At 42.0% G+C, this 23,337-nt stretch overlaps 1 protein-coding gene across 3 annotated transcripts in view; it reads right to left on the bottom strand.

Moving 5' to 3' along the window:
• sema6e (sema domain, transmembrane domain (TM), and cytoplasmic domain, (semaphorin) 6E) overlaps positions 1-23,337 on the bottom strand; it is a 314,886-nt gene that overhangs the window by 26,393 nt on the left and 265,156 nt on the right. For all 3 annotated transcript variants that reach the window (XM_034698572.1, XM_034698571.1, XM_034698573.1), the window contains exons 18-19: positions 3,584-3,642; positions 3,037-3,087 (exon numbers count right to left, since the gene is read on the bottom strand). In XM_034698572.1, the coding sequence (XP_034554463.1) occupies positions 3,037-3,087; positions 3,584-3,642 (110 nt within the window). The remainder of the gene's footprint in view (positions 1-3,036; positions 3,088-3,583; positions 3,643-23,337) is intronic.

Below are 23,337 nucleotides of genomic sequence, written 5' to 3'. Positions count from 1 at the left end.
CACATTTGGAATCATTTCAAACATATGCCCAGGAACACGCTGGGCATTAGCTGCCACAGGGCGCGTATAATCAAACATATTTATCTTGATGACACACTCCTCATCTTGATTGCGTTATTAGCTCTCTGTTGTCCTTGAGGTCCGGTGAGCAGCATGCTGCTATTGGCTTTGGCTCCTGCACTAATAAGCCAGCCATAATGTTAGCATTCTGCAGATCTCACACCCAGACATTTGGAGAGAAAGGGGCTTGTTCTCTCTCTCTCACTGCGAGCCAGTTGACTGTGTTCACTCTGAATGAGGTGCCCCATCAGTTCACCATCTGCGCCCAGCAAATTAAAACTGTACACCAGGGGGTGTTTGGCCCTGGCAGCTCGGACAACAGCTCCAGGACTTCATCAGCACTTCAATTTATCACAATTGTGTTATTCTGAGTGTGCATGTAGGATCACATTGTTCCTTTTTACTGTTGATAAGGCACAAAAAAAGGATTTGTCTCACGGCCTTTTCCTCCTCTCTCTGCTGGCTGCGATTGTTTCGGAAGTGGAAGAAAGCAAGCGTCCCTGCCTTTGGAGCTCCTGTGTGCAACAGCTTTGTTCGGCATATGGGCTGTTTTATTGTCTAGGAAAGCTGATAATTGATCTTCAGTGCAGAGACTTAAAAGGCTTTTTGTGTGGAAAAAAAACCCACAGAGAAAACAACAGAGACGGAATCTGACTGCATATTGAGAACTTCAAACAGTGCAGTGAAGCATCAGGGTGTTGAGAGCCCCTGCAGGATTAAACAGGAACGCTGCTCATCAAGTCCTGCCACAGACTGAGGGGTAATTCGTCCAGCAGGGAGGTTATATGAACTACTGAGGCTCTGTGGTGCTTTGGAGGTCCGGGCTGAAGCCTCTGGTAGACAAAGTAGCCTCTGTTCAGGGAATAAAACGAGGGAGATGCCGGATGGATGGTTCTGCTAAGCCGTTATGGCCAACGTTGTCCAGCATGATGAACTCAGTGCTCGGACTAATCACTGAATTGGATCAACTAGTGCCATTAGCTCCCCTGTGTCCCAATTTGTCCAGTGACAAAGGGTTCAGAGAAGTCTTGAAAACTCCTCCTAAAGTGGAGGGCTGTAGTTGTGTAAACAGAAGCAACTTTGGCTGGGGAAAAGCTATCTGATTGAAAATGACTGTTTTTGACTTTTGCAGTGTTGAGAAATTTGTCTGAACACCACCTCCTCAATCTTATCTGAGGGCTCGCCAGCGAGGCAGCATTTCTATTTCTATTCTGGCCATGCCAGGGGCTGAGCAGTGTGGCCAGCGGGGGAGTAATGGGACGTGACAGGGATGATGATCCTTCTTGATACAGGGCATTAGGCAGCATAGCCAGCGGAGCTCCTGGTCCACCAAAGAACTGATGCTTCAGACAATGGCTTCAATGTTTTAGCTGTCAGGCCGGCTGAGAGGGAGAGGTGGCACCGGCTATTTAGCTGCTTCTGTGAAATATCCTGTAACCTGCTAAGTTTGTCGGGTGCAGAAACATTTGCCTTGGAGGCATGAAACTGAATAAATCTGAAGTCACTCTGCAGATAGAGGAAGAGAGTGAGCAGGTCAAGAATCAGTATGTTGTTTAAGCTATTCAAAACCTTTCAATATCATGCCTTGTCCATTTTATCAGCCTCATTTTTATATTGTTCTTTGTTATAACTGCCCTGAATGGTGACCTTGAGTGCTAAGAAAGGCGCCTTCAAATAAAATGCATTATTATTATTATTATTAATATTAGTATTACGGGTTGTGCACAAGGTTATCTGGAGATCAGAGGAAGCTAAAAAATGTGCAAAACACATTTCAGAACAAGAATTTAATTTGTCCCTGATAGACACTGATAAAGATTGGGATTTTGATGGTGAACTGGGTGCACAATCAGATCAAGTCAAGTAGTTTGAGGCTGGATGCTCATTGCAGGAACATTTCCAGTGACAAAAAACCACAGGAGGAACACCCCAAGGAGTATGCTCTTGGGATATTAGTTCACCACAAAGAAGTCTCTGCTCAGGAGATAGAAATGTCCACAAGAGTAGATTGCTTTTGGTGATGGAGCTTTAAGGATGGACGTTTGTGGTTGGTTGAGGAATATCAGATTTTGTTTTAAGTGTTAGCACCAATGTTCTTTGCAAAGATGATGGATCAAAACTGATTTTCCCTCCTCAACAAGCTTGATTTCCTAACCTTTAAAGGTTGTTCAACCTTGATAGAAACACAGACAACACTAGACTACAGAAACCTTATATTCCAGGTCCAAACTCAACTTAACATCAGACTTAAAGCTGCTGTTGGTAGGAATGGTGTAAAAATCTGCACTTGTTTTCTGCTGGGTTTGGAGAAGAGGTCATAATACTCATCGGTACTCATCTGTAAGTGAAGTAATTTGAGATTATGGTGAAATCTCTGTTTTCTAATGCCTTTTTATCAAGCAATGTTAATATTCCCCTCGTTCCCGTTATCACGGACCAATCAGAGCTACTCCCTGACCCTCTGTCCTGATTGGTCGAGTGGCGGCCCCACTGCGTCGCCCTGATTGGCTGGGAAGCCACTACCTCCTCACAGAATGTGCACAGCAATCTTTTGTGGGCGGGGTAGTGTTGACATTTAAAATCTCTCTCCTAACTGATGTTTATATCACGACTACCAACAGCAGCTTTAAGATGAGAGTTAGACTACAGGGTTGCTAACTGTTGGATCATCTGCCAACTCGTGTACTTTCTTTTATTCATGAAGCAACATCTCAGGCTCTCAACACATTCACTGATCCAATAAATGGTCCACATTTCCAACCAGACTAATGGAAAAAACTACCAAGATAAGACCTGGGGGCAAACACACAGAACTGCAAGCTGTCACAAGAATCAAACCCAAGATGAACTCTCCAATAACTTGTTCTGATGAATTCCACTCAAGTGCCCTCGGTGTAAAGTTTGCTAGCCTTCAGTGGTGACCGGCTACATTTGCAGAGGAAGGTTAAATAAGAAGATAAAGACAAATCCACTGACCATACGCTGAGTCAAGCGCCGTGTTCTGCCTGCGAGTGGTAGCCAGGACATCTGAAGAAAGAAACAAAGACAGAGATCCAAACCGGCATCAGGATATGTGGTTACGTTTCACTGAGATTTCAGATTCTCAGGGCCACAGTACATTCATTCATCACGGCTGTCAAGTATTGTTGAAGTGTTCCTTCTTGTGTTTCTCATCACACCCAAACAAATAATAAAAAGAGCTATAAAAACCCACTTTGTCTGACATAAAAACACTTCTACAAGCAAATGCTTAATTAACACGGAAAGATTGAGTACGGAGTGTCAGCTGGGATTGCAGATGGGGGCGGGCGAACTGCTCTTCAAGCTCCTTCAGCGTGAACTGAATTGCTGCCCTCAATGAAATAAATAAATTGTAATGCTCTATTTGAAATTGTTAGATGTGCCATCACTTGTGCCTGTAGTCGCTCTGCTATCAAGATCTGATAACAGTGAATGGATGTGTTCCCCTTTTTCTTTATTGCTTATGCAAATCAGTGAGGGTAAATCAATATTTGCATCTCACCGTGGCAGGTATCAGGGTGCTGATGGTAACCGTTCTCCACATCCTGTTCGAACCCGCCTCTGGAGAGAGGAAACAAACAAACAACAACAACAAAGACACATCAGTACATTTGCATCAGTACATTTCCACAACTGTCTAGTGTCCTAACAAAGCACCTCGTTGAGTTTCCCCAAAATTGGTTTTGTAGATGAGGCCTGCTGGGAGACGGGGGAAAGTAAGTGCTCGGCAACAAAATTTAATTTGTTTGGTGTCTGGCGGAGGTCAGAGTGTCTGTGTCCTGCATTTTGTTGTTAGGGACACAGCGGTAGATGAACCTGAAGGCAAAGAAATCCACCCTTGATTCTTCTCCAGGTTGTATATCATCCATTTTGTGGCACTCAGCAGATTTCAAGAGCTAGTTTGTGATGAGAAGTCGTAATTCACTCGTGTGTGTCCTCACTTTCCCTCGTCTTCTTCCTCACACTTTCTGTGTGTGTACATTGCATTTAGGGCTGCTGTTGGTAAAATTGGCACCTAGAGTTTGTGTGCTCTGCAGAAAGCATCTCACTGAGTGATTGTCAGTAAAACACAGTCTACAGTGGAGTGTTTGGATTCAGAGGAACTGACACCAAAACCTGGTATTTACTGTGTGGAAACACTTCCTGCTGTTCAAACCTCTAAATGATAACTACACGTTAAGCATACCCACAGGAAATCTATATTTGGTCTGAAGGACAGTACACTGAGAAACTAGAGATGCAAGCGTTGGAGGTGTTGGATTAAAAAGTGATTCATGCATTTATTACGAGACAACTCGATAACGGTAATGAACTTTTTAATGGCCCTGAAAACCAATAAGAGACCTCAGCTCGTCAAAACAGAGCACATCAAATATTAGCGGCTCCACTCTGGCTTCCTATTTAGATTAGAATTATCGGTAGGGTCCTGCTTCTTACTTACTAAACCCTAAACAGCAAAGGCCCAAGGTGCACTGCTATCTCCCTTGCAAGCTGCTGAATGAAAATTGGAGATTTTGCATTCTTAAATAACACCCGAAGATATAACGCCAAGCGTATCATATTTGATACATCGGTTTTGGAGACCTCTACATCATCAGTGTGATATCTTTATTATAAAAAAAACCTGATGTGTACAATCAGATACATGCAGTGCACTGATAATCCACCAGGTGTGAGTAATTCATGCACCAGAAGGACGTCACTTGAGACATTAAAGATGTCAGCTGTGGATCAGAGACCCACTCAAGGTTTTTCAGGGATATTTTTTACCAAGTTTGAAAAAGTTTGGATGAAAAAAACTTTCAAATTGTTGCTGAAACTTCAAGAGGAATAGTAACTGGATTGATGCAATGTAAAACTACTTAATATGTCATAACTTCATTTATAGTCAAATCGTGAAAATGTGTGTATTAAAATTGACACAGCAGGAATATAAGGACATTAATTTGGAGATCTGTCAATCACAATTTTATTAAATTTCATACATTATGCATTCCATAAATCAACATACAGTCTTTTTATTATTTAAGAACATGTTTAAATGACATAATTCGGTATATTTAGAGTAGAAATTGAGATATTTATAACATATAGTGTATTTTTATGTATGTAACCTGCTGTATCATGATGAGTGATGATTGGTTGAATGTTACAATGGCTCCCTAGTAAATAATTGCATTTTGCTCATTGAATTCCACTAAAAATTTAACAATTCAGAGAAGAAATGTACATTAAACTTTTGTTTTTTTGTTGCTGTGTAGTAGATACAAAATAGGTATGAAGTTGTCATGCAATATGGAAAAAATAAGTTTGAAGTTGGAAATTACTTTGGGAAAAAATTGAAGGAAACTCAAAGTTTAATAGGGTAAAAAAAATAGTTTTTATGTGTTTTAGTTTGTTTAAAAAAGAAGAAACCTTGAGCAAAAAAATTGCACCAAAGTCCTGATGTATTAAATATGATACAAATTAAAACTCATATATGAAAATTGCTGTTTAATTTTTTTATTTTTTTTGTCAGAGGGTCTAATAAACTCTCCACTTTCAAAGAATTAGAATTTTCTGGCAATTATTTGATGGTTCAGGCTTTACAGGGTTAAGCACAATTTATGGAACTGAATTTAGACTTCAAGGAAATCAGCTCTCTTTTAAAAAAGACACTAAAAAAAAAAAAAATCTCCAAACTTTCAGGATGGTTGTTGTGAGCATGTTTCACTAGCTGTTGTTATTTTATCATGCCAGAAAAAAGTGTCAAATAATAACAGACTTTATCACTGAATGTGACACAGGATGGATGTTGACAGCTCTGCCACATTTATGTAAATTCATATACTTGAAAAGCACACATCTGAGCAAAGCAGGAATAATAGGTTCAATCATGCAGGTAAAAAAGCATTCAAGCCATGTCTCTTGTTGTGATTCCTGCCATTAAGAACTTGCTTATTTGCAATCCAAATCCTCTCTTCCAAACCAACAAGAAACTCAATCTGACAAATATTGATTTTCTGCTGCTCTGAAGAAAATGTGCCCACGATTGATACACTGTTCTCTCTCCAATAGACGCTCCATGTTTCACCTTCGAGTCAATCAGAAATCAAAGTCCCATCCAGCAGCACCCTTTGGAACAGCTGAGTAATGAGATTGAGCCGACGCACGGTGGAGTGGAAGCCTTTCTAGGCGAGCCGAGCTTCACATCGGCGCCAACAATCTTCCCACACGTCGAAATGCACCGAGAAAAAAAAAAAAAAACAGACACGGGCTCATGTAGTGCACGAAAATACAAGCGTAATGATCCAGTATTCATGCAGAAACACTTTGAACAGGCATGCACGCACGCCTACTCGATCACTAACCAATTAGTTCCTTATATAACCTAAACACAAACCTACAGCTCACACGGATTTTATGCAAACACTCTCCCAGAACTCGTCTTTAATTAGCAAAAAAAAACTTCTCACATCCCACACACACACAAGAAAAACACATGATCTCCTACATTCATTTTGAAATTCCCTTCCACACTTTGCAACACAAACATACTTTTCAGCTGAGAGAGAAAAAAAGAGACGTCAAAATTGGTAATAGAAGCCAAGGAACACGATAACCACACTCAGCTCAAAGAATGAATCCAGCATTAAAGCAGCATCCTCGCCATCATCTGTGAGGTTGAAGAGATGTCTGTTTGGAAACCTGCTGTAAGGAGGCGGCTAAGTGATCCACCGTATATGAGCTAATGACTACCTTTTCTCACCGCTGCTGACTTATATATAGTAAGGTCCTTTGTGCATCAGAGGAAAGAGGGGCTGATTATCAAATTAAAGAATGCAGGATGCTGTTCAATGAAGCTGTGTGGAACAAGGAAGTCTGGAAGATTCAAAGGAAGGGAAATATCTCTGTTGAGAGATATTGTACCACAGGGATGTGTGCATTCAGTCCACTAGATGATAACACATCATCACCAGTCACTTGTTGTTAATGTAGGCCTGAAATGCTGGTCACATGTTGTGACTAACATCCACCAGATCCATGTCCAGTGTGATCTCTCGTCCATCAACACCCACCAGTTGTGTTTTCATAGCGCAACACGGAGCAGGACCGCCGGACAGCTAGAGTCATGTGACCGAAGTTTCCCTGCTGTAATTACTCAATCAAGGATTCTCCTCCTCCTCCTCTCCTCATCCATGTTGTCTTTCTGGTCCTCTGAAAACCTCTGACCTGTTGACTCCAGGTCCTGGCTCCGCTCATCATGACTTTGGTTTGTTGTTGTAGTTAAGTGAAATACGATCTGGTGATAACACAGAGTGTTTGATTCTGAAAATGAACTGGATGTTTTCATTTTGTTTTGGTGAAACCTGACTTCCTGTCCCGCTCCATCTGCTCTGTTGATATTGATGCGTCGTGTATCTGATCCGGAGGACTCCGACCTGCTGGATCAGAGACGCAGCTGGAACGCAACGGAGCGGATCCAGTGGAAGTTAACACATTGACTAGAATAGAAACCTATCAACTAACGGATCCAGAGGAATTCGGCCAGTAAGCTGTAGCACAGTTGGTCAGTCACTACTGCAATAATGCAACAATGCTCTACTACCTGGATGTAAACAAGCACAGGTTGCAGATGAGATCTTGTGTTGTTGAAAGCTGAAGGAACCCTTTTGCTTTCATCTCTTTAAACCACTTCAGTCTCTGAACCATCACTGTCACAGTTTGAAACTGAAGGTTTTCACTGATCAAGCTAGGACTACTAACTTTTCAGGTTGTTCAATATAGGACACATGCATTTCGTACAGTCAAGTGTCATTTGAAAATCAAACATTTGTTTAAACATTGCGATAAATGTTTGATTTTTTTTAACTTTAATAAGCTATGCTAGTCCAAAATGTATGGTTTATCACAGCAACAGACTATGTGTCCAGCAGAGGGCTTTAAAAATTCACTGGCAGCCTGGATGATGAGTGGACTAAGTTTGGAATTCTGTTGTGAAAATGAAGAAAGCTAGCAACTTAGACCCCCTGAGGAAACAGCCGCAACACCAGGGCTTCAGAGAGCAGTGTAGTAGTATTCTGAATCTTACGCCACTATTAAAGACAACGACGCCTCTTAACCCTGAAGTGAAAATAAATCTGGATAAATGGACATCTGGACTAACCTGCAGAGGAAGCAGGGACGGGCAAAGCAAAGTCAACATGCCATCACGGGTGAGATAGCGAGCATTCATATGCACAGTTATGCAGCACATATGGTTATTAATGCCATTATAATAAGTTAAGATAGTTTAAATTCAGTGGTGAGTGGAGTAATGATGTTAGACGGGTGTTGTGTGAAAAATAATCAAGAGACAGGAGGATGTTGTTTATAAAATCACAGCTAGCATAAAGAAGCTGCAGCTAGTCTGTGTGCCATGTCATTGAGTTCAATCTTGTCCAAATCCAAAACTCATACAGAAACAGGAGTAGATATACGTCCACCCACCTGTATTTATTATAAAAAAGAGATTGGAATGCCAAAGATGCAAAAAAAAAAAAAAAAAAAAAAGAGTACAAATATCTGCAGAAAGTTAAGCTGAGGTGGAAAAGTTGCTGCGTTGAAAAAGACATGACTTGACAGCTTGACAATGCAGCACACTCCTCTGCAGCTTCTACTGTAGTCAGGGCATTTTTATCACGCTGCCACTCAGCTCCACTCCACAAAGAAAACCCTACACTGAAAAATGTGAAGATTACGGGTGTCAGTGGTGGAAGAGGGTGCAAAATACAACATTTCAGGGGGAGGGGGGATCCACATCAGCGTAGAGGCTGAGAACAAGGACCATGAAGTCCTCCTGGATTAATACATTTAAAAAATCAACAAACAAAGAAAGCATATGGTATTCTTGTTGTTATCATTATTTATTAAGTTAGCTATCTGGTGTTACCCAAGTGGAAAAAAACAAGTGCAAGTACTCTCTTTCTTCACTTGTTGGCACATCCAGTACCATCACTATTACCTTCAATTTCAAGTTAATTAAAGATACCAGACAATAACGCTGATTTTCACAACATACATTCATTAAAACAAACTATTTTCAGTGTGTCAAAAACAAAGAACCACTGTGCTTCTATTCAAATTTTTGTGCCCTTTTGGAGCCAGGCTAGTGCTGCTGGTCGTCTTTCCTGTACTCAGCTTTTCATTGTTTATCAGATGCTGCAGAGACTTGTTTATTCACCTTAGTTTGACGTTACTCTCCAGTGATAAGAGACGAGTGAGCATCATGTGAGGCCCGAGAGAAGATGTGAGCGTCATGTGGTGTGCCATGGGTGTATTGTAGGTGCTGTTATGGATCATGAAGAGAAACTGTGGCATGAAGAGGACAGGAAAGGGTACTGACTGTTACTATGACCTGAGCTGATTTGTTTTTTGATTGTTTGTTGTAGATAACCTTGCTATGGTTCTCCTCATTCTATGTTCTGTATTTCAGTATTGTTTTTTACTTTAAAGGTGACATATCATGCAAAATGGACTTTTTAATGGTTCTCTACCTGAAATATGTTTCCCTGGCATGTCTACAACCCCCCCGAGAATGAAAAAAATCCATTCTGCCCCTGTTCTGATTTCTCCACCTTTCTGTAAATGTGTGTGAAACGAGGCGTTTCAGACTTCCGTGTTTTTGTTACGTGACAACAATATCCGGTCTGTAACAGGAAGTCAGAGCTCGGAGCTTGTTCAGCCCATAGACTGTATAAAATAATACTGAATCCCTCCTCCGTTTTTCATTACCTGCACACGTGTGCTAACAAGGAGCTTAGGAGGGAGGCATGCTAGTTGTAGGCTGTCTTAATAAACACAAAGGTCGGTTTTACTCCCCACGTCTGCAGATTTGAAGATCTAGTGGATGATTTTTATTTGTCATGGATAAGTGCTAGCGCTTGTTAGCATAGCCACATAGCTACACGTTCATAGCTGTAGCTGTAGCTGTGTACCAAGACACACGTCGACATACTGATAAATAAAACAACAAGAAACATTAAATCTGTGACCAATCCTTCAGAAAGGTCCTGCTGCAGGCGCCTCTCCGTCAGGATCAGATTCTGGATCAGATTCAGAGGGTTGAAGTAACGTGGGTCTGTGAGCAGCCGTGTATATTCAGCCAACATGTAAACATTAGATCAACATGCTGGAGAGCCGAGGCCACACCCACTTCCTGAGGGGGCGTGGTCAGAGAGAAAACAGACTGTTTCTGAGGAGGACTGAAGAAGAGGGCTTTTCAGGCAGACCAAAATCTGATTTCAAAGTGTTTTTTTTGAGCATAAACTTTAAAGACATGTTTTGGGGACCTCTTAGACCAATATATATTGATTAAAGAAGCGTGATATGTCATCTTTAAATTTGACTTAAGTTGTAATATGTTTTGGATATTGTTGTGCATGCATCGTGCATTATTTATCAATATATTACATCTTGTTACCTGTTTGCATGTTGAATCGTTGAAGGGTTTTATAAAGGAATGTCTTGACCATAGACTGTATGAATAATGGGCGTAGTATCTGTGATGTCACCAATCTGTTTCTGAAGCCCTGTTTTTAGGGCATCGTCAGCGGGAGCCATATTGGAAATGCTGAACTCAACATAACTTCTGTCGAGCGATTGTGACATAAAGAGGCGGGCTTTGAGCCTCCTCGCCAACAGCTACAGTGTTCCCGCCTGTCAATCAAGTCAGCTGTGCCTCTCATTGGAAGACTGGTAATCTCAATATCTTTGAAATTACCGTGTTATGAAAAAATTCACCCCCCGTACAGTGTGTCCCGATTGAGAAATGAGCTATCCAGACTACACTCGTATTTTGTACCAGGCTGTAAACATGTTTATTTCTGCTGTAAAGATCGGCTTTTTTTTTATTGGTGTGTATGTGGTTTTTGGTAGCCTACTTCTGGAGCCAGCCTCAAGTGGACACTCGATGAACTGCAGTTTATAACACTTCGGCATTGGACTCATATTTTTAGACTGGAGGTTGCTGCTTGGTGCAGATCTTTACTCTTACATTTCTCCAGTGTTAGCTTCTCTACACTGACTCCCAATAAAATGTAGAATAGATTTTAAAATCCTTCTTTTAACCTACAAAGTCCTTAAAAATCAGACACCCTCGTATCTTAAAGAGCTCATAGTGCCCTATTACCCCTCTAGAACTCTACGCTCCCAACATGCAGGCTTGCTAGTTGTACCTAAAATCTCTAAAAGTAGTATGGGAGGTAGAACCTTCAGTTATCAGGCCCCTCTCCTTTGGAATCATCTACCAGTCAGGGTCCGGGAGGCAGACACCCTCTCTACTTTTAAGAGTAGGCTTCAAACTTTCCTTTTTGATAAAGCTTATAGTTAGAACTGGATCAGGCTTGGACCAGCTTTTGTCATGCTGCTATAGGCCTAGACTGCCGGGGGAACTGGCACACTGACACACTGGGATCCTAGCTCACCCCCTTCCCCCCAACCCCCTCATCACTTACTTTAACTCTGCCTGTCCCATTAAAGTTACTAACCATAGACCTTTCTGGAGTCCCTGAGCTCCCTTGTCTCGTAGGTTCCTCTGAGCTGCCGTAGACGTCCTCCTGCTGCGGACGATCTGGACTCCAGCTGATACGGACGTGCTGGACTCCAGCGGCAACAGCTTCTACGACTCGTCTCATCACTATCACTTCTCTCTCTTACTCCCCTCTATCTGTCTTTCCAGACCCAACTCGGTCGAGGCATGATGGCCGTCTAACATGAGTCTGGTTCTGCCTGAGGTCTCTGCCTGTTAAAAGGAAGTTTTTCCTCACCACTGTAACTAGCTAAATACTGCGATGTACAATGCTCATGATGGATTAAGGTGGGGTCAGACTGAGTCTTACCCTGTCTTGAAGTTGGGTCTCTGTTCATAATTTGACATAGAGTGGTCTAGACCTCCTATGTTTGTAAAAGCGTCTTGAGATAACGTTTGTTGTGATTTGGCGCTATACAAATTAAGATTGATTGATTGATTGACTGTGACTTAAGTAGTTTTTATGTTTTGGATATTGTTGTGCATGTATCGTGCATTATGTATCATCATGTAACTTCTTGTTACCTGTCTGTATGTTGAATCATTGAAGGCTCCTATAAAGGAATGTCTTGACCTGTTCGTACGCTTCCATTTTAAGCCAGCACCCTGTCTTTACTGTGTTCAGAATGTATCTGTAAATACTTCAAAATCCACCCTGGTAAATGATGAAATTGAAGTATGGGATTCAAATTTGGAAAATGATCCAAAACCAGCGATTTAGATTCCCACAAAAACAACTCCAGCTCCACTGGCTGAAACATTCCTCCACACGAATGAATCCTTCAAGCTGTAATCATTAATAAATGTGTGCATGCTCAGCAGCATCTCCGTTAGAGAGCCTGCTCTCAGATCAAAACACATTGTGCACTCAGAGGAGACTTTCCATTGTGTACTGAAGTGAATTAAAGCAGAGTTTAGTTAACTAGCAGGATGACAGGTCACCTTTATGTCTGCAAAATCACAACAGACTTGTCGGCACTCTTGCCCGTAATTGACCTTCTCTGCTGCTCATGTGCGTGAACGCCACCATCGGGCAAAGAATTCATTTGTTCTGCTTGGCTTTCCAAACACAAGGAGCTGCTGGCTGTCAGAAACCAACATCTGTATGCTTTTTTTTTTCCTTTCAGTTTGGGTTCACGTCCTGCAGCTGGCTCTCACTCTGAACGAGCTGCACCGAAAAAATGTGGCACAAGTTGGATTTCCAGCTGCTGCGAGGCTCTTTCCAGCCGGGGTTTGAAGTTTGAGTTGTGATCATTTTTGTTTATTGGCATTGATAACGAGCAACATTGCACCCAGTGGCACAATGTTCATTTTATTTAGCAAATCAGAGGAAACTGTTATAGCTGGCAGAGCTTCAGTGTAAATAAGAGTTATGTTGGCTCAACCTTTAAACAACATGCAATGCCAAAGTAGTCAGTGAAAGTGAGCATCTGCACGAAAATTAACACCTGCAGATTAAAATCCACACGCTAGATACAAATTAAAACCACATTATTAAAAGAAGAATAACTTCACCCTGATGGCTCAAACTGAAATGAATAATCCTCACACTTATTACTCTGAGCATGCCCAAATTACATGAACAATGCTCTTATTTTGGAGCACTTTTTAGAACGTGCTTGGCAAGAGATGCTCAATCAGGGGAATAAATCTCCTATGACATTCAGCTGTTTATTTCCCATCAGCAAGGACACATCATGAATCCAGGGCCTGTTTTAATTGTGAGCTGGCATTATGACTCACTGGACCGAGATGGTGTTGACAGTCAGGGTATAAAATCATACAATGCTCAGTGTTTAACGCTTGTTAGACGTTATTGTGGCCTGAGGCAGATCGGTCTCATCACTACACAGCAAAGAAAAAAAGGAATAAACAACACGAGGCGATGAAACCGGGTACTTCTCTCAGTGAATCCTCATTTTTAGGATGACTCTGACTGAGAGTAGCAGGACATTTAGAGGCTTAGCGAACTGATTACCTTCATCCATCCATTTTTCATTTGTTTGATGTGTTATTAATTAATTTGGCCTGAGTCATTCTACCTCCTCTTTTAACTACAGCCATCTCACCCTCGTCCAAAAGACCTGACTGTACTGGTTCCACCGTAGCCTTGGACGCTCTTATATTTCATTACTCTCTGCCAAAGAGCTCCAGTGATGTCCCAACTAATGTTTATTCATTCCCATGAACACTCAATTTTGTATATAAGCCGTGTCCACAGTCATATTGGAAAAACAGCGAGTTCATGAGTGATACGGTCTCCTGAAAAGACATTTACTGTTTAGTTGAAGAAAGACTTTCCAGAAGCTCAGAGCCAAGCTGTTGAAGTATCTGTGCTTTTTTTTCCCAAACTAAACTGTACAGTAAAGCCACATTTCCACCTCAGTAATCTTCCCAGAGGACCAGGAACCTTTGGAGGAACTTGAGGAGTTTCCAGTTAACTTCTAGGAACTTGTTTTACCCCACTACAGTTCCATTTTGAAGGGTAGTACTTCCCCAAAGTATGTGTGATCTTAGATTATACTTCTGAATTTTGGGCCCCATTTCTAAAAAGCTCAAGGCAGGAACTAGTGTTTTTGTTTTCTTTGTTTATTGTGACTTTATAAGACAATAATCTTACATTGAAAAAGTATGAAATAGATGGCTGCAGTCCCAGTTTGGGAAAAATGAAGCCAATGGCAGTGCAAAGAAACCTGAAGTTCCTCCAGTGTCCACTTGAGGCTGGCATCAAGAACCAAGGAAGCCCCATACACACCCATGTTAACATGCCCATTTTTACAGGTTTAAAGTCCAGTACAAAAAACTGCTTGGGTCTTAATAGCTCACTTCTTTATATATTCTTTATACACAGTCTATGGGGGTTGAATTTTCTAATACTCATAGATTTAGTTAAGTAGGGGCGTGGCTGAGCTGAATGATAGGAGGATGCAATGTAGCTAAATGAGGCCCGCCTTTAAAGCAGCTCTTCAGGAACCATTAGGTGACATTAATGAGACTACCTCCTTGTTTTAGAAAGTCTGTGTCCAGAACCAAATAAAGATTTGTGCAGAAGAAGCTGCTGTGTTTTGATCTTGGATCTTTAGACCCTGGTGCACCCCACTGGGATGGAGGGACCGTTAAGTTCCTGGTGAAGTAAGTAGTTCCTAGGTCTACAAGTTCCACATAATTTTAGTGCAAAAGCAACTCACACCTGTCAACTGCTTTGAAAGATGAGCATCCAAAGCAACACATGAGCTCAGGGCCACAGTGAGAGAAGGATGATCAGGTAAAAAAAAAAGTTAAGAGAGATGGACTTGAAAAAGTTTGATGTTCGTCTTTTTAAGGGATTTTCTGACTTTAACAAATTATTTATGATCTTGTCCGGTTTGACCTTTAAGGTGTTTCAAACTGCACCAGTCAGCTGATCCTGTTCCAGGACCTTCATCTCTCCTCTGTCTCTGGCTGTCCTTTGTTTTGGCACTGAGCTGTTGGCGACAGTGATCAGGTCAAATGCCTCACAGATGACGAGTAAACTAAAACACCCCGAAACATTATGAAGGAGACAAAGAGAAGCAAAGAGACAGGGGTGTGTGACTCTTCTTTTATCCGCTGGATCAGCCACGGATTAAAATTTATGACACCTTTGGATGAAGAAGGACTGGAGGGGGGAAAAAAAAGAGGCAGACAGTGCATGAAAGAGCGATGTGAGAGAGGAGACGGTGAGAAAGAGGCCGACAGAGAGGAGGAAGTCCCAGGAGGAGGGTGACTTTAGAGCGGCTTCATCTTAAACTCTGGTCAGACTCTTCCTGCTGCATGAATCACATCAGAACATCTTCATTTCATCCCTTCACCATCCTTTTATCATTTACCTCTTTCACCACTCAGCTCCTTTCAATTAAATATAAATCCCACATATAAAGATATCACTGCATGCTAGTTTTGAATCAGACTTTATGGCCACACAGACCGTCTGAGCAGAGCGTTTCTTCACTTGCAAAGAGGAGAGAAAATGAAAAACAGATGTTCTTCACTTCAGAATCAGACTGATACAATCCTCCCACTTTTTCTCCTCCGCTCAACCCGTGTTTCTTTTGTCTTTCCCTCACTTTTTCCTCCTGTAATCCATCTCTCTATACATCTTTTTCCTCGTCTTTAGATTCCTCTGCTTTCCAAGTTTCCATCTTTTCTCTTCCTCTAACACTTCTCTTGTTCCCTGTGTTCTTTTGTCCATACCTCTCCCCCCCCCTCTCTCCCCCTCTCTCTCTCTGTTTCTGGTCGGGGGTTGATAGTCGCGTCTGGACGGGATATTTTGGCTGATCTCTCTCTGACGTTCTGGTCCGCTTGCTCTCCAGCGCGCCTGCACGCTAAAATCTGATTCATAAATCAAACCTTTAGCGAGCAGCTCGGAGCTTTTTGCCAGCGTGAAACCACATCGGCACTTCCTCTCTCTCTGACGCATGCACGGCTTGCTGTACTTGTGAGGACCTTGGAATAACAGCCACTAACCCTTGACCTGAAAACATATTCCTTTACCTCAGCGTTAATGAAAACCTTAAACTACATCTCAATCTGAAAACTCACTCCTTAAAGTCAGGAGTACACAGAGGACACACTTTTTCAGCCTGCTTGACATTTCTTCTTGCTTTACTAAGAACACATTTCTACTAAAGCAAAACATATTTGAACTATAATCTAATTATCACCTCCTGAAAGAGTAGTGCAGATTCAAAGACTTTTCAACTGCAGGAACTTTACCCAGGAACTGGACTTTAGTAGTTGATCTCACCCCTGAAAAGCCACTGCTTTGGGGTAGTACTTTTCAAAGGTCCCGGGACTTTCAGGGGGGCAGGGCCTGCAATGCTGAACGTGTCTGATTGGTAGATTAACCGCAGTGTTTTTATTCTGCCCGCCGTCCACAATAACATCACACACATCTGTTGTTTTTATTTGTTCTATCTTGTTTGTATGTGTGTGTACTTTTCAAAAGAAGAAGCTGTGATTCTCTTGATGTAACAGCTTGTAACAGTAGTCTGCTCTCAGCCCATCTTAAAGGCAAAATGTTGTACTTTCTGCATCCTATGGGCATCCTCCACTGGCTCCCCATTCAGCACCGAATCCATTTCAAGATCCTGCTCATCACCTACAAAGCCCTCAATAACCTTGCCCCCTCTTACCTGACCGACCTCCTCAAACGCCACTCCCCATCTCGCCGCCTCAGATCATCAGATGCCAACCTCCTGTCCCCTATCACCAAGTCCAAGCACTGCACCTTGGGGGGACAGAGCCTTTGCCATCGCTGCCCCAACTCTCTGGAACTCTCTCCCTCCACACATCCGTAACTCTGACTCTCTCCTCTCATTTAAGAACCAACTCAAGACCTACCTGTTCCAAAAAGCATACCACACATGACCTCTCCACCCCGCCCCCACCTCTGTCCCTGTTTTGTTTTATTCATATGTTCTATTTTTTAGTTTTCATCTTATGTAAAGCGTCTTTGAGTACTAAGAAAAGCGCTATACAAATTCTATGAATTATTAGGGCCCAAGCACCACTGGTGGCGAAGGCCCTATTGTTTTTCTAAGGATCGATTTTTATTCTTTGTTGCGCGACTTTAAACGCATTTTTGGACCCCTGAACGTGCATGAAAGTGCAGATATTTTTGCACACTCATCGGACCTGGTGAAAAATGTACTAATTTATGGGTCTCACAAAAAAATTTGAAAAAATGTGCTCGCTAGCGCCCCCTAAATTTTTCAAAAACGCCTCCGTATTGGGGTTATTTTGAGCTACATGCTTGAAATTTTTTACGCATATTCATGGCATCAGGACGCACAAAAAAGCCTCTCACACCCATATCCGAAACTGAACAGAAAGAGCGCCACCTATTTTTGAAAATCAAAAATGGCTCCAAAAACGTCCAAATAAGGGTGCATACTTTTGCTATTAACTTCTAGAGATTTTCTCCGATTCAGTCCAAACCAAGGTCAACCTATAGTAAACCTATTGACGAGAAAAAATTATCAGGACAAATTCTGTTCAGACGAAAATTGTGGGCGTGGCAGACTTTGAGGCGGGGCATAAAAAAAAAATGGCGAAAAATTGATTTTTGTGACTTTAAAATGCACGTAATCTCACCTCATCCAACACACTCATCCCTCCTTGGGAAAATTGCGACATTGTATGAGACTCGCAAAAAAAGCCAAGAAAATGTGCTCACTAGCGCCCCCTACAGTTTTCAAAAACCCCTCCCCATAGTTGTTATTTTGAGCTACATGCTTGAAAGTCAATACGCATATTCATGGCATCAGGACGCACAAAAAAGCCTCCTGCACCCATATCCCAAACTCAACAGGAAGAGCGCCACCTAGCTTTGAACATGACAAATGGCGTCCAAATAAGAGTGCATACTTTTGCTATTAACTTCTAGAGCTTTTCTCCGATTCAGTCCAAACCAAGGGCAACCTATAGTAGACACCTTGACGAGAAAAAATTATCAGAACATATTTTGTTCAGACTAAAATTGTGGGCGTGGCAGGCGTTGAGGCGGGGCATCAAACGCACATACAGCTTTGAATGTGAAGAATGACGCCCGAATAAGGGTGCATACTTTTGAGAGCTCCTCCTATAGTTTTTCTCCAATTCAGTCCAAACAAGTCACATTATATAGCAGACATATTGACGATTAAATTTTTGTTAAAGGAATTCTGTTCAGACTAAAATTGTGGGCGTGGCACACTGTCAAGTTTGGAGGTTTTCTTGGCAATCTGCCAAAAACTTGGAACATTTGCACCACCTGAGGCAGTATATACTCCCAGATCTTGCTTTCGCATCGTGCACTGGCAAATATCAGGCGGCGGTTTACGTGTGGCGGTGGCTCACTTAGGCGGCGGCCGCGGGTGTGCGAGGGCCTGTTCATCGCCGCTTGCGGCTTTAATTATTATTATTATTATTATCCTAAGGTATATTTCAGAGGTTAGGTGTCTGTATCCACACATCCCGGTTTGGGCAGTCAGTTTTTCCTGCACCTTGGAAGCAAAAACTGGTTCCACCATGAGAGCCAAACTTTGAATCATTTCAAAAAAAGCCTGATGCACTGATCTGTCATTCAGCTGTAGTGACACAAACGTAATAAAACCTCAGTATGATGTAAATGTGAAACCCACAGCCAAGTCGTTTTTGTCGTTTTATATAAATCTCGCCTCACATTCACTTTTATTTCCCTCTCCCTTCTTTGACCCCGCCTCATGAAATGGAAAGTGATATTCAGCTGCATGTGTTTCCATCACACAGCGCCGCGCTGCACCGTTTGGCAAAATAGAGTAGAGAGATGGATGTGTGCTAGGATGGATGGACGGATGGATGGATGCATGAAGAGGGAGAGGGATTGATGGATGTAAAGGGTAGAAGAAGAGAAGGAGGAGAGGCAGTTAAAGGCACTATTTCCTCCACCTGTGCGCCTCCTGACAGTCAAGGACTCTGCGTGTCCCTGCGGTTGATGTACGGCCTGTTCTTAAATCAGCACAGGCTGTTTTGCCCTCTCCACTCTGTATGTACATTGGTTGTAAACAGTGAGTGTGAATTTCTCTGGATATCCCACTACACTTACTCACTATGACTTTCCATCACACACAGAGCACCACTCCCTCTGTGGACCGGCCTCCGATAGATTCTTTTGACGGCAGGACTGGAATAATTGCATATCTTCTGCTTGGCCAACCAGTCGTATTACTTTCCCTGCCCTCATACGGACTGAGGCTAATGGATTTTTTCTTTTAATGCATGTTTCTGTCTGCCTCTTTTGTTTGTGCAATAACAACTTTTCCTGCACTAAAATCTCCCTTTTGCTTTACACCATTAGATGTTTTTGCAGGGTGTTCAGTCGTTTGATTTTAAAAGTTAACATTCACTTTCTTCAGTTCATTCCAGTTTCTCAGTCGCAGCGATTTCCTGGCATCTCATCTCGCCAAACAACCAGCTGTTTCCAGCAGCCGGATAGCTTCTAAAATCTGGAGGCAGCTGGTAGTCTGGCAGTCTCACAGTGAAGACAAGTCTCCACCAAGTCTCTGTGCCCGGCCAGAATTTAATCAAGCATGTAAACCACAAGTCTAGTCTTCACACTTTGGTTTTTGTGGCCATTTACAGGAAGTTCATGTCAGGCTTTCCAAGTTAGAATTCATATTTAATCAAACTGACAAGTAAACTGTGAATAATCAGATAATCACCTTTCAGCTGAGGGGTAATACTGTGAAGAGAGGGGTTATTGAATTAGTTAAAAACAAGCTGATTTATTGTTAAGAAGAGGGTTTAATTCATGAGAGATACATTAAGAGAAATTATGTTTTAAATATCTGCATGTTTTTCAGCTTGAACTTTTACTCGTGCCTTCTGGTAGCGACTGAGATAAGGTGCATTTTGACCAAGAGTTCCAGGGTCTTTTAGCCCCCAGAACTACTTTACCCAGAACTAAAAGGTTCCTGTGCCCCCATTGTTGTCTGCATTTCGACCGCAGGCTGAAGTCCCGGGTAGATTGTGCAAATCAGGCCGGTGACGTATGGAGAAAAAAAACACTACACCACCAGACCAGTAGAGGGCAGTAAAACAAAGACGAATGCCATTCATCACAGATGACACCATAGAAGCAGACGGACAGGCAGGTATCATTATGAGCAACACAACAGTTAGCCTGTTAGCATGAAGAGACTCAGCTGGCGCTGTTTTAGATGGTGCTATATTTCATCACAGATTGAATTCACTGAATCAACACGTGAGAGGAGATAAGCGCGAGTAGCAAAGACGTTTCAACACGGCTTTAAAATCCTTTTGAACTCAAAAAGCCGTGGCAGAGATCGGCCGGTGTTTTGGTTTAAACAGCGACCCTGTTAACTGGAGACTCTCAGCCGGATGCATCCCTCATAAACGTCTTTAGACGATTATTAAATATCTGATGAGGATATTTTGAAATCTTAATAAAAACTAAACTAGTTTGCATTCCCAGGAACTCCCTCTGTGTTTCAACAGCTGTGTAAACTCCACAAACACTGACGCGTTCAGCTGAAGGTCCCCAGTTTACAGGGTCACTTTTAGAACTGTAACACCGGGAGGAGAGACGCATTCACGGTGGCCTAATGTGGAAAAAGGCAAATACAAAGTGTAATTAAATGCCTCTAGGGTCACCTGTTGACTATGTAAATAATGGACGTAGTATCCGTGACGTCATCCGTCTGTTCCTGACCGCTGTTTTGAAGCCAATCGTCGCCGGGAGCCATATTGGAAATGCTGAACTCAACCAAACTTAGTGTGACGTAAAGAGGCGGGGTTTGGGCCTCCTAGCCAACAGCTTAATGCTGCAAAGATGATCTTCTTTGAATTGGTGTGTATGTGGTTTCCTGTGTTTCTGCAGCCAGCCTCAAGTGGATCCTCGATGAATTGCAGTTTATAACACTTTCGCATGAGCCTTATATTTTGAGACTGGAGGTTTGCTGCTTGGTTTTTGCAGGAAAATTAAACATGTTTAAAGTCCAGTACAGAAAACAACAAAAAATCAACCTTGACTTAACTTTGACCTGATGTAACCTCTACTTGCTCTGTTTATTTTTCCAACAGTGAAACAAAAAGACAGTCACCAGCGAGGCCAATCGTGAAACATCACCATGCATAGTGACGAACTCAGCTTGACAACAAAGACACTTACAACAACATTAAAGAAGTGTACTGCTAACAGTCTTCTATTTTTGAGCTTCACAGAGTTCCTCCAGAAGCTATCCCTGTGTTAATGCTGTCTGAGACATTAAGTGCAAATAGCCATCAAATTGCTCCCTCTAAACTCTGTTTGCATAAAGTAGAGCTGGTAATTACTTCTTTCTTTACATCATTTCTTTTAGTGCGTACCTATTATTTCATCAAGACACTGTTTCCCAAGGTAAAGGAGTCTTGATCCACCATAACTTTCTTGTATGCTTAATAATTCAATTTAAAGAAACTCTGCTGACTCTGGTAGTGAATATTGATTTGTTTGAACTACAGTCTACATTAACTCTGTGGAAGCACTGACACGTCTCCCACCTTACCTCGACTACTAACCTAACAAACATCAGACAAGCAGACAACTGCTGATACAACTAGGGCTGGGTGACAGATTTTTCTTGATATAAATATGACAAATGCTCGATAAAAATTTTATATAAAAAAACATGTGCTTACACCCCCCAACCACTAAAAAGAGAAGGGGTGCTAGTGAGCTAGTTGCCACCCAACCTTAGACGGAGGAAGAAGATGGCATTGAACAGCCAATCATGTTGCAGGGTGAGAGGTAGGCGGGGCTTAAAGATGTTCAGAGCTGAATGTAAACACAGCTGAAACGAGCGACAGCAACTGAAGGAAACTCAAAACCTAGCAGCTCAAAGCAGAGTCGTTAGTCTGACACTGAGTCGACTCTGCTTTAACTTTGAACTTAACACACTTCATTAAATAAACTTTCAGGATGTGGGTAAAGGAAGAGCACAGAGACAACTTCTGCTGTGCATTTCAGACACGTTTAAGGTCCACCACGACCGTAGGAAAACTGAACGCTGAATAACCGTGATGCATTCACTGCACTGTGGGAAACAACGACACTCTGCCTGTAACCCTTAGTAATCTTAAAGGGGAATGCACAACTCAAACAACACTCTATAAACTGATACAAAGAATACAATTTTATAAATATTTGTTGTAAATTTAAATCAAATTATGCAAATTGTCTGAGAAAAATAAGAATCTGCAAACTAGAAATCTCATCGTACACAAAAGACCTGCTTCCTGTGAGCACCGTCAGAAATGATGGATTCAAGACGCTCATCAGAAAACTAAATCCAGATACAAACCGTCTTCAACTTTAACTCAGGAGCAAAAATCTGAATTTAAGTTTAAATGAAATAATGGTTTGATATTTCTGGTGATAATTATTGATATCGACTGATGACTATCAAATTGTGATAACATAATCTTCAATATCGCCCAGCTCTACATACAACTCATCTGCAGCACATTCAGCAGGTTGAACAGGCTCACTTTAAATTCTGAGAGCAGAGTCTGTACCTGCGCTTGGCTTGGGAGCAACAGGTTCTAGACCACCTAGTCTCATTCCTATGCTTAGCCATCTCTGCCTCAAAAATACGTTACTGACTTGTCCATTTAGTGTCTTAAAAGCAGTTACCCACTTCTGAAGTCCTTATCTAATTCCAATGAAATAAAAAGTAGTTATATTTGAGTTGAAATAAAGCAAAGACAGCACAGTTCCTTCCACTGACATTGTTTCTGGCAGCTAATAAGAAGGCGTCTGTGATTTCAGATGGACTTAGTCACACACACCCTTCCCTCTGTTTCCCACCACAGGGTGCAGGTCAATACTCTCCAGTGTCAATTGGCCGTCTTCCAGTCCACAAGAACAGATAAGTGAATTATGTCTTTTATTTTCCTGATCGACTCTCCTCTCTCTCTCCCTCCTCCTCCTCCTCCTCTTCACTGCCGCTCACACAGAAACCAATAATATAGAGTTTTTAATTTTCCTTCATGTGACACTTTCCAGCCACTCACGAATAAACAAGATGGATGCATGCTGGGGGGGGGGTGACGTTTCAGAAAGAAAGAGTGCAGAAATTCATCATGTTGACGTCGCCCACTTGTGTAATTCCAGATTAGCTATTGATTAAATTAGTGCGTTGCAGTCCAGCGAAGCTCGCAGACCGCAG

The sequence above is a fragment of the Notolabrus celidotus genome, chromosome 12 (genome assembly GCF_009762535.1).
Source record: "Notolabrus celidotus isolate fNotCel1 chromosome 12, fNotCel1.pri, whole genome shotgun sequence".
NCBI classification, from domain to species: Eukaryota; Metazoa; Chordata; class Actinopteri; order Labriformes; family Labridae; genus Notolabrus; species Notolabrus celidotus.
The sequence above is the reverse complement of the archived record's forward strand: the minus strand, read 5'-3'. Positions and strand labels throughout refer to the sequence as shown.